Source organism: Strongylocentrotus purpuratus, unplaced genomic scaffold (assembly GCF_000002235.5).
Source record: "Strongylocentrotus purpuratus isolate Spur 01 unplaced genomic scaffold, Spur_5.0 spur5_scaffold_6, whole genome shotgun sequence".
Lineage (NCBI taxonomy): Eukaryota > Metazoa > Echinodermata > Echinoidea > Camarodonta > Strongylocentrotidae > Strongylocentrotus > Strongylocentrotus purpuratus.
In genome coordinates, this window is record NW_022145612.1 from 27,328,412 (window position 1) to 27,344,351 (window position 15,940).

At 36.8% G+C, this 15,940-nt stretch overlaps 1 protein-coding gene across 1 annotated transcript in view; it reads left to right on the plus strand.

The window, feature by feature from the left end:
* Positions 1 to 1,794: 1,794 nt before the first annotated feature.
* The window catches only part of LOC575027 (fibrillin-1), a 28,698-nt gene continuing 14,552 nt past the window's right edge, over positions 1,795 to 15,940 (plus strand). Inside the window, exons 1-6 of the mRNA XM_030972406.1 lie at positions 1,795 to 2,235; positions 13,292 to 13,458; positions 13,960 to 14,098; positions 14,394 to 14,554; positions 15,273 to 15,435; positions 15,784 to 15,880. Of these exons, the coding sequence (XP_030828266.1) occupies positions 2,185 to 2,235; positions 13,292 to 13,458; positions 13,960 to 14,098; positions 14,394 to 14,554; positions 15,273 to 15,435; positions 15,784 to 15,880 (778 nt within the window). The 5' untranslated portion in view covers positions 1,795 to 2,184. The remainder of the gene's footprint in view (positions 2,236 to 13,291; positions 13,459 to 13,959; positions 14,099 to 14,393; positions 14,555 to 15,272; positions 15,436 to 15,783; positions 15,881 to 15,940) is intronic.

Sequence of the window (15,940 nt, forward strand, 5' to 3'; positions counted from 1 at the left end):
TACTGAAATCCTTGCTTCTGATTGGTTATCAGCAGATTTGTTACTGATTTTTGACATTTGTCATTGCAAAAAGGCTTTGTGAAACGGGTCCCTGGTCATGCAATTGCATTGTGAAAGAAACGGTGTGGAATCGATCAGAAAAAGTTGACCATGTAGCATATAAGCATGGGTGTGTACAGCAAAGTTCTGGAACCACCAAAATGATAAGAAATTTGAACCAGTCTTGGTATAAAAATAACAAGCACTGAACACAGAAAGATGTTCATGGGACTACACAAACATGTGGCATAAAAATGAGGTCCTCATTTTTGAGCTGTTACACGTCATGTTTAGAATATGAAGGCATTTGAAGAGCCATGCTTTTCAGGGAACAGTTATTCCCTACACTTGCATAATAACAATGAAAAAGCTCACACACTATTTTTCACCTCTCCCCAGAACTCAACCTTCTCTTTAAACCCCCCCCCCTCCCCTCATAGTCTTATCTATATTACCCCCTCTCTGTCTCTAGGTGTCTGTCACTCTGGCCCCCCTTTCCCTTTGCCCCTCATTAATGCATGTTTAGCCACCCTCGCCCTCTCTGATCCGATCTTCCTCATAAGGTGCACCATTATACACACTTCGTTAAGTTCCCCCACCTCCCTCTCCCCTTTTTCTTTCGGCCTCTCTTTCTCACTTGCTCTATTTATCACCAATTATCCCTCTCTTCCTCAAAGAAAGCAAATGCATTAAGAAGCTTAAAAAACTTCCTTGAATATGTAATTAGGCCTATAACATGTTCTTATCGTGGAAAAAAGACATGAAAATATAAAAACTTAGCAAGCTATCACAAAGACAATTCCTACTTCACAACTTTTCTTGATAATATTATTGATAGACTGCATAAAGGACATATTTTGGCATTAGGAAAAGTTCGCAAAATCTATACCATGACTTTTTAAGTTGGAAATTTGTCATCTGATATTGAATGTTGAAGTCTTGGCACCGTGACATAATTCCCGTACAGATGCTGAAGCATCTATTATGAACTTCCTAATGTATATTTACATCATCTTCTGTTTTATTATTCGCTATTTTTTCTTTTTTTTCTTTCTGGGATGTAAATGTAGAATACTGCATTTTTGCCCAACCCACTAATATTTCTCAAAGCTTCTCGTTACTTTGATATTAGTTGCAATACATGAAAACTGGACATGCGTATTCCAATATTAGGTTTTAACATTTCATTTGTCTCACTGTTGTGAGGAATTGGAATATCCCAGGAGATCACAGTTTCAAACGTTTGTAAAATGATAAAAATGTGTGTTTGTAAAGTATTTGCGCTAGCTAACAATATTTGTAATGTGTAATGTTATGAGTATCCATGCACATGTTATAATCGTAAATGCATAATATATATAGATAGAGAGAGAGAGAGAGATAGAGAGATAGAGAGGGGAGAGAGAGAGAGAGAGAGAGAGAAAGAGAAGGAAAAGAGAGAGAGAGAGAGAGAGAGAGAGAGAGTGACATGCGCTTAGAAGTATTTTGAAGACATGTATCTGATTGAAGCAATACTTCTGACTTCGTGCCAGCATAAAGACATTCTTGTTATGTTGACTATGTTGTAAATGTGACTCGTCTCAGGCGCACCAATAAACACGGTTCCTGATCAAGATTTTAAATGCCCTTTAGCAAGTCTTTCCTTTAGTTTAATCGAAATTCAAATTAGCTGTAACAATTCTGGGAAAGGAGCATCCTCTGCACTCTTCGAGGTACAACCCTCTGCCAATCTTGCACCAGAAATAGTTGTCAAGAAAGAGTGGGGGTCAGTTTCAGGGAGTCACGTGACATCCCTTGCCCCGAACCAAACTGCGCCTTGTCTACGTCGACTCACGCAGGGTTTGGAAGATTCTCTTGATTTTTAATACGGACGACAGTCACGCTGCTTACCATCTGCATGAGATCTATTTATAGTTTTCATCATAATTTGTCTATACGTCGATTAGATGACATGAGAACTTACGAATATTGTTTTGCACTGAAGTACGATACCATTACTGGCAATACCCTCTGTTAATTCGTGGAAGAGAGAAGGGCAACGGAATATTGTTCTTTGGTGCTTTTCCACGGATTCACGCAAAGGCCTGCCGTAGCAGACGACACGAGAGTGTGTGGATTCAACGATGAATACGTGATGTTATACTAATGACAGCAAACATGTGGGGCCTTCGTGTGACGCTATTTCTACTTCTTCAGGTAAGTACATGCTGCCGTTTTGTCTCAAATAACAGGTGATTGATATATAACTGAATATAATTAGTTTTGTTTCGGTTGATAGAATCTAATACAATACAATTTGTGTGAAATATTCGGTTTTATATGTGTAACTATTAGGAACACATCTAGCAATGTCTAATAATTAACTCTAGTCAGTTTACAGAGTTACGAGAATGAACGTTACGGTCGTGATTGTTTGCAAAGTACGACGTATTATATCTGAAGATAGGCATTATGTTCCCTTAAATAAGAAATCTGTTTTGGCTCTGTCATTACGTGATCAGACGCCATTGATATTGACATCAGAGATACTGTTAATGCATAGACACGTGTGAAAGATTTTGTAGTCGTGAGACATTATTTCTAATCAAAAGGCACCGAACGTCTATGTCATGGTGAGGAGTGATTTAATGTAGGATAATCGTCCCCATCGTCATCACTCCTATAACTATCATTACGGGAAAAAGGTTATTGAACTTTGATTTTTATAAAAAGTTATGAACTTGTTCTTCATTCATTGATATCCATCCACATAAAATATAGGCTATGGCTCTCATTGTCATCCTCGTCTTAATTGGTGAAGTGTAAGTTTATAATTCAATTAAAATGTTATCGTGAACACTATAAAACTTTTGTACAAATTAAGAACACTTTTGTTGTACTTATTATGGAGCCAGACAAATTATATCCACGTACATGGTTGGTGTTCAAAGTTTAGATGGCGCTTTTTATTTTTGTGAAGTAATTTACGCCACATTCCACTACAAAAGTTCGACTCCTTGTTCATGTGTACTTTTTAATCCATTGTAAAGAAGAATAAATACAATCCAATAACGTCAATTTGAATGTAATTTACATACACTCAATTTCAAATGACTATACATTACTGCAGGCATTAACTGTCAGAATCATTTGGCACTGAGACTGAGACAAAATGACCAATCAGGATCTTACACATACACAATGGTTTACTTAAGATACGCACCCTTTCCCTACTTTCAATCAATCTGAATTAAACATCCTTCCCCCTGCGTAATTATCAAGGGCCGAATCAAGAAACCTAATTAGATCAATAAATTTCACAACGTTAACTGTGCGAGTTATAAAGTGGTGTGTTAAAACTTATCATGCATCCAATCCTGCACTTGGAAGCATTCATTGAAAACTTTTTAGTTTTCCCCTCTTCATGTTACGTAACACAATTAGCACTTGAATGGATAATGTAGAATATGACCATGTACAAAGCAACTAAAGAAGCATTCAAAAGTAAGAAACTCTCAATAAGATGTACTGTCAATTATGAATAAGGAAGTGTATAAAAACCTGGCTTTAGAAAAACTACCGATTTTGATGCCCACAGAGAATTTCAGGCAATTTCTCCTTACTATACATCCATTTATGCCCAGGTTGGAGGTTGATTGCATAATTTTCCCCATAATTCTCTGTTTTCTGCCATCCTAGGCAATGCATTAAGAAATAATTCCTTACCAAAGGACACCAGTCATGCAGTCCAGGAGGGTGTTTCACAAAACTAGTCATCAGTGACAAATGACAGTTTTTGTTATAAGCTACTGAAATCCTTGCTTCTGATTGGTTATCAGCAAATTTGGCACTGATTTTTGTCATTTGTCATTGAAAAATGGCTTTGTAAAACGGGTCCCAGGGCCTGAACACACGACCTACGCCATGACATTTGCATCTTCAGTCGACGACCACACCTCTCCGAACATTCATTGCCCCCCCCCCCCCCCCCCCCACGCACACCCTGTTAACGTCCTGGTGCTAACATACTTGTTTCACTTTCATTGCGCCTCCGTTTATTAACATTATCATGTTTTCTCAACCCATGTGTACGCTTTAAACATGAATCTAGCCTGAGGCCTGCCAAAGTTATCAAGGTTGCGCAGCATCACGTATCATCTTCGTAGAGATTAAGATTTGTACCTGTACCCCTGTGCATTCGTGTAGAAGCAAAGTAAAAGGGCTTCATTCTTTGATCCAAAATCTATATTCCAATTGGCTCTTCCGGTTACAGTGGTCATTGACGTATGGGCACAACTTTGCCAGGGGTGGGGGCGGGAGCGCTCCTTTCTCTTATCAACGCCACTCCCTCCCTCCAAATAATGTCCTGAGGGATAGCGAATTTCGAGCGAATATTTAACACATATCCACCCCTGACATCTCACCTGTCAAGATACAAAGAGGCCGTGTCACCTTAACACTAATTAATATTTCCATAGGAAGACTTTAAAGGACGGACCAAAGTCATTTGGATGGTAATATTGAACCACCTGTTTAATGTGAATGACCTCTTTCCAAAAAATTAAGACGGTGCGCGTGATTCCCTGTCCAAAACACCAATATGTATTAAGGGAACAATCCACCGCAAAGGGACATGTGATTTTGCCTCTTGCCCTAGGTTGGGAATTCCAAAATGTCAACTTCATTCACGAGATAAGCATGTCATAAAGATGACGATGCCTGGTCCTGACATGACTGACTATAATTTAATACACGACAGATTTGTTTAATGTAGGCCAATTTAAGATGCATGTCCATGCAATACAGTACAATGAACTATATTTTGATAACTGTTAATTTTGAATATTCTTTATAACTCTTTATAATAATATTATAGCCGTTTGATCGAGATTGATTGCCCTTCAATAAGTAGTAAAGTCCCTTTATTTTATATAACATTGCTCAGGGCGCCCCTTTCATTTTACGCTAAAGTGATGTTTCCTTTTTGCCTTATCCTCGATACGCTATATTGGCAAGCTTAAATACCATGGGTACAAAGAGAGGGAGACATACAAACACAATAAGACATACATGGACAGACAGCAAGGCGGGGAAATGGGAAGAGACAGGATGGATAAAGAGAGAGAAAGAGAGAGAGAGAGAGAGCGAGAGAGAGATGAATGGGATAGATAGGCAAAAAGAAAGATAGATAGATAGATAGATGAAGACGAAGAGATATATATATATATATATATATATATATATATATATATAAAGAGAGAGGGAGAGAGGGAGGGAGAGAGAAGGGGTGGAGGGGGATGAACAAGTTTTTGTTGGTTTTTATAATAATAATCTGCAAAATATAGAAAAGATGGAAATATGATTTATATTTTTCTGCAATTCTTTGTGGTAGTAGCCCTCAATATTATAATAAAACAATATAAAAACGAACTAATACGCTTGTTTTGTTTTTTTATAGAAATAAGAGATAAATGTAGTCTTGATGAAAATATCATGAATTAAATGGATGGAAGATTTGTTTTAGGAGCTTAATATATACTCTCGTCTTCGAAACCTTTCTTTTAGCTGTTTGGAGATGTTAAACTGATTTTTAATATCCGATTTTATGTTGTTTACTTTAATATTCGAATGATGCACCCTATTTCTCTCAAAGATGCCAGGAAATGCACCTCACGCCAGACACACCAAGTACATGACTAACTCTCTTCTCTGAAATTAAATGAGAATTTGTTACTATCAACTGTTATTAGCAGATGGCACCAATTAGTGAGGAGATCGAGTAATGAGGAGATCGAGCCAACATGAATTCAAATTCTAGACGATAATTATCGATGTTTATTTTTCCTCTGTTTTCCCCATCGCAACCACATTATTACACAGACGCGGTTCTAGAAAAAAAAAAACTTTTCAGGGGTGCGGGGTATTTTATTTTCTACCTGTGCCTTGCTTCAGTTCATTCATAATGAGAAAAAAAAGGTTTGGGCGCCTTAATATTTGTGTTGGGGGGGGGGGTGGGAGCTTGATCCCCAAAACCACTGGAGACGCAAATGTACATACGTACATACACTCAAATGGCTATGATTAAACAAGTTTGGTAACATGCTTCACAGTAGGACAATAAGACTCATAACATGATCTAACATAGAACGACACTTACCCTTACATTTGTCGTTTGTTCATAAAATCGACAGCTACAAAATTAAATTAAAGACTTCACTTAATATTGAAAATGGGGAAATTAAGCAAGTTCAACGTTAAGAAAACGCAGACAGACCTTAATATAAGATGAATCAGATGATTAGAGTGGTTGATCGATGTCTTTCAGTTCCCAGTGTTTACATTACCCAATTCTTAGCTTTAGACACATTTATTGCACGGAAATTCTGGGAATTACTAAGGGAAATGAAGACGGAGAAGTAAAGTGACAGGCTGCCTGCTAAAGTCACATGTTCTTAAGAGGTGTCCTCCTTTTGCTTCTGTCCGTCTTTAACCTTAGCTCTAACAGAAAACATAACATCAACTTTCACCAGCAAACCCCCGCATCTGTTGTATCATGAACGTTTGTCTTTTACATCATATCTGTAAAACATGAAAGGACAATGATATACAAGGGTATGAGATTCTTGGAAGAGAATGTGAGTAAGAAAGCGAGACAGTGAAGATTTGAAAAAAGTACAGAAATGGGGAGAATTTTGTGAATAAAATCGGTTTCAGACGACGAAATGTGGTCAATATCTTGAATAAATCGAATCTGGTTATCGAGACAGAAAAATGTAAAAGGGAGACATGTTCATAGATACAGATGAGTCAAAGCTAGCTGACTATGCACATTTTCTTTCCAACGAATCAGATGTTTTGCATTTCATGTAATGTATCTGTCTGTTGTCTGGCTTGCATATTAGTGGCGTAACCATGCAAACCATCACTTATAGAAGGAAAGTAGGCCATAGTTTACTTGATCATTTCTTTGAGATAATGAAACATAGACAGCTCTAGGTGATCAGTTCATTTGCATATATCATGATGTTTTGCTAATCTATGGTTTGATAAGAATAACGACGGAAATAATTCTCTTCTCTTTGACTTGTTGTCAAACTTTTTTCTCTCCACCAAACAAAGGAAGCTAGCTGACTGATGAAAGGATATTTAGTATGCAATGAATATGCCTAATAATTATTATTAACGGGCTATAAGCAAACCACGTGTATATTGCTTTTCTAATAATTTCATATTGATACAGATTTTAAGCAAATAAGTAATGATGAAGAAAAAAACACAAACAAATTTATAAATCACAGCTTTAAACAATTTTATAGCAGACAGAACAATAGTTTGCAACCTGTACTCGGTAATACTGGTATTGAATATTGACAGGTGAATGTATTAGTTCATCACGACAGGCTCTTTTCGAAGTGGCATTTTAAACGTTTTTTGTGAGATTGTAGACTAGGCGGCAACCGGAATATAGAATGATTTGATCCAGGAGATAATGAAAAATTTATTTCCGAGTCAGCTGTTTTCTTTTCTATCTACCGTTTGGCCAAATGATCAGATGATAGTACGATTATCCTGTCTGATTTATCATTGTTGTAGTGTGATTCATTCTCCCCCCCGCCATAAAGGTTTTCAAAACATAGCTTCTATTATATAACCTTTCTGAAGGTTACATTTGACCTCTTGAAATGGCAATGAGAATTGGTGAACAATAATTGATCTGCCTTAGAATTTAAAAAAAGATAATAATTACCGAACTTACACTACTGATCATTATCAATCAATGTTAAGGAGGTTAAACGAGAATAAAAGGCTTTTTAATTCTGACCGGGGTAAGATAAAATCTTTAATCATCTAAACAAAATTTCAAAAACGCGCTCAAAGCAATTCCTTATCGTTGATACCACCTATATGATCTTGCTTCTAGTTGATTAATACTTCCTTTAATGCACTTGACTTACATGGCTTTACTTTCATTTAGTTTTCCTTTGCCAAAAAGCATGTACCTCAACCTCTTATACACAAGATCAATTTCAATGCCTGATATTAATCCATGATAACTAAACATTGCAAAGGTTGAAGGGGGAGGTGAATCGGTTTATAAGCACCATATAATAAACTCAAGCGACATGATTAAACATTAAAGGGTACACAAATAGAATTAAATTAATTATATTTGTTGCCTTGAAATCACCTTTAGAGAGAAAGTGGACTTTAATGACCATTGCACAGGTTGTTTTTACTTGTTCGATATCGATATTTCAAGTGGGTATGAATTCATTTCGTGATGAAAATTGAACCCGCCCCTATCCCTTACTATGAAATAATTTCACATAGCACATGTATAGTTTTATAACTATATATAACGATTAGTCATGAACATCACACAGGTGAATCATCGTTGGGGATAGACAGATGGAGGAAATAAATAGTAAATTAAAAGTAAATGTCCAAGCATTCTATTAATGATGATGATAAGTATAAAGTAATACAATCTTCTTGTAGAATGGGTTTGTGAAGTTAGATAAATAATTTGTGTCAAAATGATCATTTTTTGCTGATGTGAATATTGTTTGTTCATTCTCAGCCGTTGAATGGGGGACAAAGGATGAAATATGTAAATACCCAGACAATTATTCTCAGACTGGTCCTATTTTCGCATCAACTAGACAGACACCAGACTGACAACAGCCAGTACAAAAACACATGACGTTACCTCTAAAGGCCAAAAATGGGTCAGTTTTGAGTCGTTTTAGGGTTGGTCTGGCGGTGTGACTGAGGTACCTATGGGGAATAATCTAATCATGTTCCCAAATAAATCAGTAATGCAGCAATCTTTCATAATTCCCCGATAAAACGCAAACAGTTGTCGCTTGCAGTTAGTTATATTAAGTGTTTAAATCAAGCGTTGAAAATGTTAGTACTACCCTGTTAAGAGTTAGGGATCAGCTGCGGATTGGGGAACAATTTGTAGGCTTCATAATTCAATTATAAACAGTCATGAAGAATCGTGAAGAGCTTCCTCATTATGGGCTTAATGGGGGAAATATCATTTGGTATCACCTAATTGAGCAACACTGCCCTTGGGACTTGAAGTATATAATTTGAATATTTCAAGACAAAAACAGCAATTAAATGATGAATGATATAGGATGCGAACGTTCTAGTGGTTGGACGAGCAAGTGTGCGCTTGTAAAATGGCGACTGGCTGGAATGCTCCCCAGGGAGTGGAAAATGTGCACACATTGTGTGCGGGTACCCCTGAATCCGATGATCGGGGTAATAATATATATGTAAAGCACTTAGGTACATCGTTGGATCGGTGTATTGAGCGCTATAAAAAAAAACGGATTATTATTATTATTATGATAGATAGTGAATACAGCCTTAAAAATGATATGTATATGCATTTTTTTTTCTCACGTAGCTTTGATTATCGTTTCTTCAATAAGTTGACAGATTCTATTAATTGATAATGACTCACCGTCAACAATGTGAGAGGACTTCACAAAACGTTCACACATTTATGAGCTAATGCCAGGGAAGAGTTGTCTAGTACATCCACCATTGATTCATGAAAATTCCCTTTACTAGCTAGCACTAAAATATTTTTTCTTTGTTGATCATACAAAAATTGGTCATCTTTTTTCTTGACCCTTTACTGAAATAAAACAGAATCTGAATAATTTCAAAATAATCCAAAACAGATATAATTTCTTCCGTCCGAATCCGTTGGGGGTGTCGATGTGTTGATAAAAATAGCAATACTTTTCACTAGGAAATGTCCACTCAATTTCATCTAGGTCATATTCTCGCATCGTAACTCGTAGTAAACTTTCCCCCGCAGATGTGAAGATGTGAATAATCACAAGAATTTTATCGCGGAAATCCAGTACATCTTGGTTTCATTTCAACTATGTAATCCTTTAAGTTTGTCCTCTTCCCTCACTTAAACAGTTTCACTCTCTCTTCCTCCTTCCTTCTCATCTTCGTCTTGTGTAATATCTCTTTTTCTCGTTTTCATCTTGTCTCTTCCTCTTTCATTTATCTCCCTTTGACATGCTTATCCTTTGAACTAGAATGTTTTACTACATCCACAACTTTTCAGCTAAATACCCCACTTTGTGTGTCTACATGTATAAGATTTGACGACAAGTTCAACGAATTATAATAATAATAATAATAATAATAATATTTAATTTTTATATAGCGCTTATTACAAATGTCTCTAAGCGCTTTACAATTTCCTTTTCAATGAATATTTTTCATCGTGGAAACCTGTTTCATATATTAAAGATAAATGTATTAGAAAAAGATTACTTGGATTCAGAGTTACATTTCACGTTTTATTTTATTCATGTTACCAAGGTGATTGATCAACAGAAATATCTGTACACCGGAAAACGGGGGACGGAACTAGCTGACAGCTCTCCCTCAGTAGTTTTACTTTTATTATTGGACATTTCCTGATGTATACCATTATAGTGTAATGGGAACGCTTGTCATACGGACGAAATTACCATGATTTGCAAGCCTCACAAACCCTGGCTTCTTGGCTGGTATCGATGACAAAGCGAATTACTTCTTGACAGACATAACTTGGACCGAACAAAATTACTTGCAATTTTTATTCGGAAGTCGAAAAAAATTCACGATTTATTTTAATCATATTTGAAACAAATTCGATAATATCCTCATTTCCTACGTTACCCCCAGAATGTTCGTGCATATACAGTGGGAAACATACCACATAAACCGATGCGATTAGTAATATCCGTATTGTAAAATATTGATTCTGATCTGGGAGACAAAAAAAAACTTTTTCTTTTCTGTAGGCTGTTAATTTTCTTCCATAATAAATTCCCTTTCTTTTACCTCTACTAAAAATAGGTCACATGGAGTCTGCCCGGGCAAATTTGATGGTCCCAAAGAGACCTTACGCAACCCTATAAAAGGCTATATAACATTATACTATAACTTTGATTGATTTTATAATCATTAGCCGAGGCACCTCTCATAAAATGATTATGTGTTTGATCTTTACGACCAACCATCGGAAACAATTTATAAACATATAAATTCTAATCTTTATACGGCAACGGAACATGGTTAAGTATTTTTTTTTTCAAAGGCAAGTTCTGGAAGATATTTTGCAAATTCATTACTGCTTTTTACAAAGTAATATTGGCACATATATTCACAGACATTGCATATATTGATGAATCGTGACTTAGTGTGGCGTGCTATCGGATGTGGGTATCTAAAAACTAAAAGATTACGTAATGGAAACAAATTAACACAAACTTTGCTAACCGTTAGGTCTTGATAGAAACCGATGTCACAAATACCAGAAGACGATCTTTCAGTTACCTGATAACCCCTGTAACAGACGTACTTTTTCAAAATATTTAGAATCTTATATATCGCTACTGGGATTTCGAAGAAGGCGTGATCCTTTAATGATGCGCACTGATCCATGTGCAGTGCATAAGGTAGATGTATCGCAAGCATTACGCAATGCAGAATTGCAGTTTTGCCGTTCTGCAGAACTAGACAAACGTCCCTATCCGACATGGTAGACGATAGCTAGCTGGTTTATTTTTTTTTACAGTAATTCCGCTTTACTTTAAAGGCAAAATGTCGGTACTTTTCTTACAGAAAGAGACCGATGTGTCTTTCGGCATGGGGACTTCAAAATGTTGTATAGATTTAATGTAATGACTTTTTTTTCCTTTCTCCCCCTTATGATGTAACTGATGGCATAAAAATCATGATTTTCAGACTAAACTACGCAATCTTAGGATCGTGGTTGGGAAGTAGAAGCCCCAAGCTACCTCCTTCTTATTGCCAGTGTGGGGGTATATCTGTCAAACCTGATATCCGCAAGTATCCCCAGAGGGAGGTACTCCACCAGTCAGAATAGGGTAGTGAAAAGCTTGGTCGCCCTATGGTTCCGGAACTTGGCTGGTTTATTTTTGGGGCAGGGCCAGATGATCGAGCCACTTGAACTCCGATGGTCTAGATGTTTTTTTTTTAACGGATCACGTTAATGCCAAGAAGGCATGGCGTAAAATAGTGCTTAATTAATTTTAGCGGTAAGCTGTAAACTTTTATTCGACTGCAGTAGGCATGATGTTTAGCAAATAGTTCCTTCCTCATCTAAACATTTGAACAAACATCCTAAGCTCTGCCATTCCTTATGAAACGCTTGAGTTGGGTCTGCCATTTCTGCATTCTTTTGGAACCGTTCCAGTGATCACAATCTCGGGCAATGAGGGAAAAGATATTTCAATCAAACCAAAGCAAACAGAGCCAACAGTCCATGTGTCGTTGATTTTACTGATTGAGTTTTCAGTCATCAGTCGACGCTGATATTGAGAATTATCCAGAATAAAATGATTTCCAACAGCATTATTAAAATCGAAAATCGTTTTATTTTTGTGGTTGCCAAGTATTGATATTTTATACTTTCGAAAGGAAAAGTTGGGCGATTCTTTATGAATACTAGAAAACTAGTAACATTTTTTAATTATTTGCTTAGGGAAAATGAGGTAATTCCAATGTTGCATTTAAGCCAGCAAGAACATGTGACGTCTGAGTGCACATCTAAATCTACGTGTGACAGTTTGATGTCAGGAAAAGTAAGGGATCTACATGTAGCATCTATCCGGGCATCTATAATTAAGTACATGTCATATCTACATCTACATTGGCATCTTGATATTGTATTACCATCTACATAATTTTAATACATAAATATTTTATACAGATAATTCCTGTTAACAAGAGTGAACGTGTCCTTTGAATACTTATCTTGGTTTTTAGCTCACCGATTAAGCTATACGATCCATTTTTTGGAGAATTAGCAACAGCATTTGATACGAACATTCAAAAAAGTAAAATCCTAATGACCGAGGAGCTGAATAAACATTATGATAGAGGAAATCTAAATCTCAAGGGATTTCATGCTTCCTTTGAAGAGAAAAGGCTAAATCGGCTCAGAATCGTAGTGACGTCAGACCAGTAGTGCGATTGACCACGATGTGAAGCCGATTCGGCTTTTATTCTCACTAGAAGAGTTCAAGGCACTAAACTCCAGGTTGTTAGTATTCTTATCATTATTTAGAAGCTAAATCAGGAAGATGACGTTTGTTTAGATTTCATATGCTAAACAATTGCCATTACCTCGAAAATCGGATCGCAGGACGATCTTGTAATGTGCGGTGGGCTTTACACGAATGACTTTACCCATGTCTCCTTCGCTTTGTTCCACTCATAGGGCATAATTTCTACCCGAGCGACCGTAATCGTGACGTTTCATCTCCTAACATACCTGAATCCTTCAAGTAAGCAGCTCGATGGTGTCTGTTGCGATGGCATCTCTACAGACATATGTGATACCAAGTGCGACAACAAATTTGAAATATGCTTCGGGCCTCTTGGAAAGTAAGACATTTAGAAAAAATGAATGAGTAAATATATTTTGTATGGGTTTGTTGATATTGGGTTGTAATTTCTGCTGTTTGTTTAATTTTGTAGGTGTAAAACAAACACAGATATATATACATGTAGCTAACTGTTCGAAGATTGCCTAAAAAAAGTGCAATTCATAATCCTAATGCATTTTGTCCATTCATGGTATTTTCACTAAAATTACATTCATACCTATGTATGTCTGTCGTCGCAAACATTCAGCCACGTCTGCGTACTTGAGAATATTTTAACCTGACCCAAGATTGGTCATTACAGGTAGACTTACTTTTAGTAAATGTAAGTGGTCACGATACCTATTGAATTGTGATAACTAATGATAGGTTAAGAAACTACGCTTTTATTTTATTTTCTTACTTACTCAATTACAATATGTTTCTGGAAAAACTATTATAATACCGATACTAATTCGAGTACTTTATACAATCTTCGAACCATTTCCCCCTTTTTTTTCAGCGACACTACCACTGAAGACTGTCCTTTTGGAAAGTATAAAACAAGGAAGATACACGAGGATCGGGACCTGTTCCTCTTTCCTACTCCACTCCCTGGTGGTGTACCCAACCCGATGATCATCAGGATTGAAGAATGGAAGGTATGGTTTATTTGACGTTCTTACATTACTTTAAGCCACTGCACTTCCTTTGACCATGACATAGTTACTGGTGACCAGAATAAAAGGATTATAGAGATAGTTTTGAATTTATTTGTAAGTTGCTCGCTTTTACTTAAAACAAAGAAGATTGGGAGCAGCGGTATCATACAGTTGGTCATTAGTGATCTGAAAATTCCCCTCGTCCTTTTTAAAGTTAAGTCTGCTGAGACGGCTAATCTTAAAGGTACGCAATTATATGTATAACACAAACAAAATATTCACATCTTGCTTACAGGGAGGTTTTCGACTGCAAATGAATGTTATGGATACCAACTCCTACTACGATCCGGAAATACTGGTCGATGTCTACAGGCGCAACTTCCATATGCGACCTGGAAGGAGTCCGGTACGAGCTCGTAAGAACAGGATGGTTCTTGATGGAGAAGGCTCTTCCAGGTTAGTGTGACATTTATCAGTGCTTTCCCCTTTTTGAAATATTTTTTTATATAAATGTTGATCTTTTGAAAGTGTATGATAAAGTCGTGTCGTGGTCTAGTGGATACGTCGCTTGACTGCGAATCACGTGGTTCGTGGTTCGAGTCCCGTCGTGACACTAATGTCCGTTAGGAAGATATGAATCAACCCGGGTGTAGTAAATGGGTACCCGGTAAGAAGACTTTCCTTGAATGCTTGGGCGTTACCATGGTAGCTTGGCTAAAGCCGGGTTAATAATACGATTGCAGGACCCTCAGTGAGACAATATTAAAACTGAAGAGGTTATCCTGGGTAAACAAGACATTATTATAATTTACATAATGATTATTGTAAAGTTCAGTCCAAGGTATACAAAAAGGGAAGACAGCTGCGTAAAATGCGGGAAATTAATTTATTAAATTCTATATGAGAAACATCATTATGGACTCTGTGTTTGTTGGCCTTGACGCTTGAAGTATATAAAGTGAGCCTGAACAAGAGTACTTGATGTGGTACCTAAAAGGATAAACCCATGAATTTTTTTTGTGGTGTGTTTACGAGGGATGATATTCAATATACATTGTATAATACATGAAGTATCTTAGTTCTCAATAACTCAACTGTGTCTTTATGTGCCTGTATTTCCCCCTAGAAATGAGTTTTTACTACAATATAGTGTTTCATTTTATTCTTCCCTCAGGCTTGTTATAGACGTTAAACTATACTGTGATTCACATTACTATGGTCCAGAGTGTTCTGTCTTCTGCCGACCCCGAGGAGATGGAATCGATCACTTCTACTGTGACCCTCTAACAGGAGGTATCATTTGTGATGCTGGTTATACTGGACACCGGTGTGCAGAGGTAGGTACACACCAGGAAAAGAGCGGTAGAGATATTAGTAATTCTGACTCACAATGGCAATAGGTTCAGGTGTTCAGCTATGCTATAACTATCTCTCTCTACCCAGGTCTATAGCTACCTGGTAGGAGAAATCTCTTAATTATTAAATATTAATTCATTAATCACAGTATTTTTTTCGATTCATTTTGCGCAGGAGTTGGGCGTACGGTTAGAATCTGTTCATATGTCGTTCCATTTCATTGTCTTATTTACATCCCCCATCATAATGTGTCTGATCAGTGTGACTATAAATGAGACTTCAGTCTAGGCTTGTTTCAATTTTCTATTATTGACATTTTCTTCCATTAGGAAATCGATGAATGCGCTTCGGTGCCATGTCAAAATAACGGAACTTGCCACGACGTGGTGAACGGCTTTTGGTGTACATGTCAAGAGGGTACGACTGGTAAGTATAGAAAATAAAGTTTACTTCATAAAAGTCTAAGTGAACCTTGATGTACCTTTC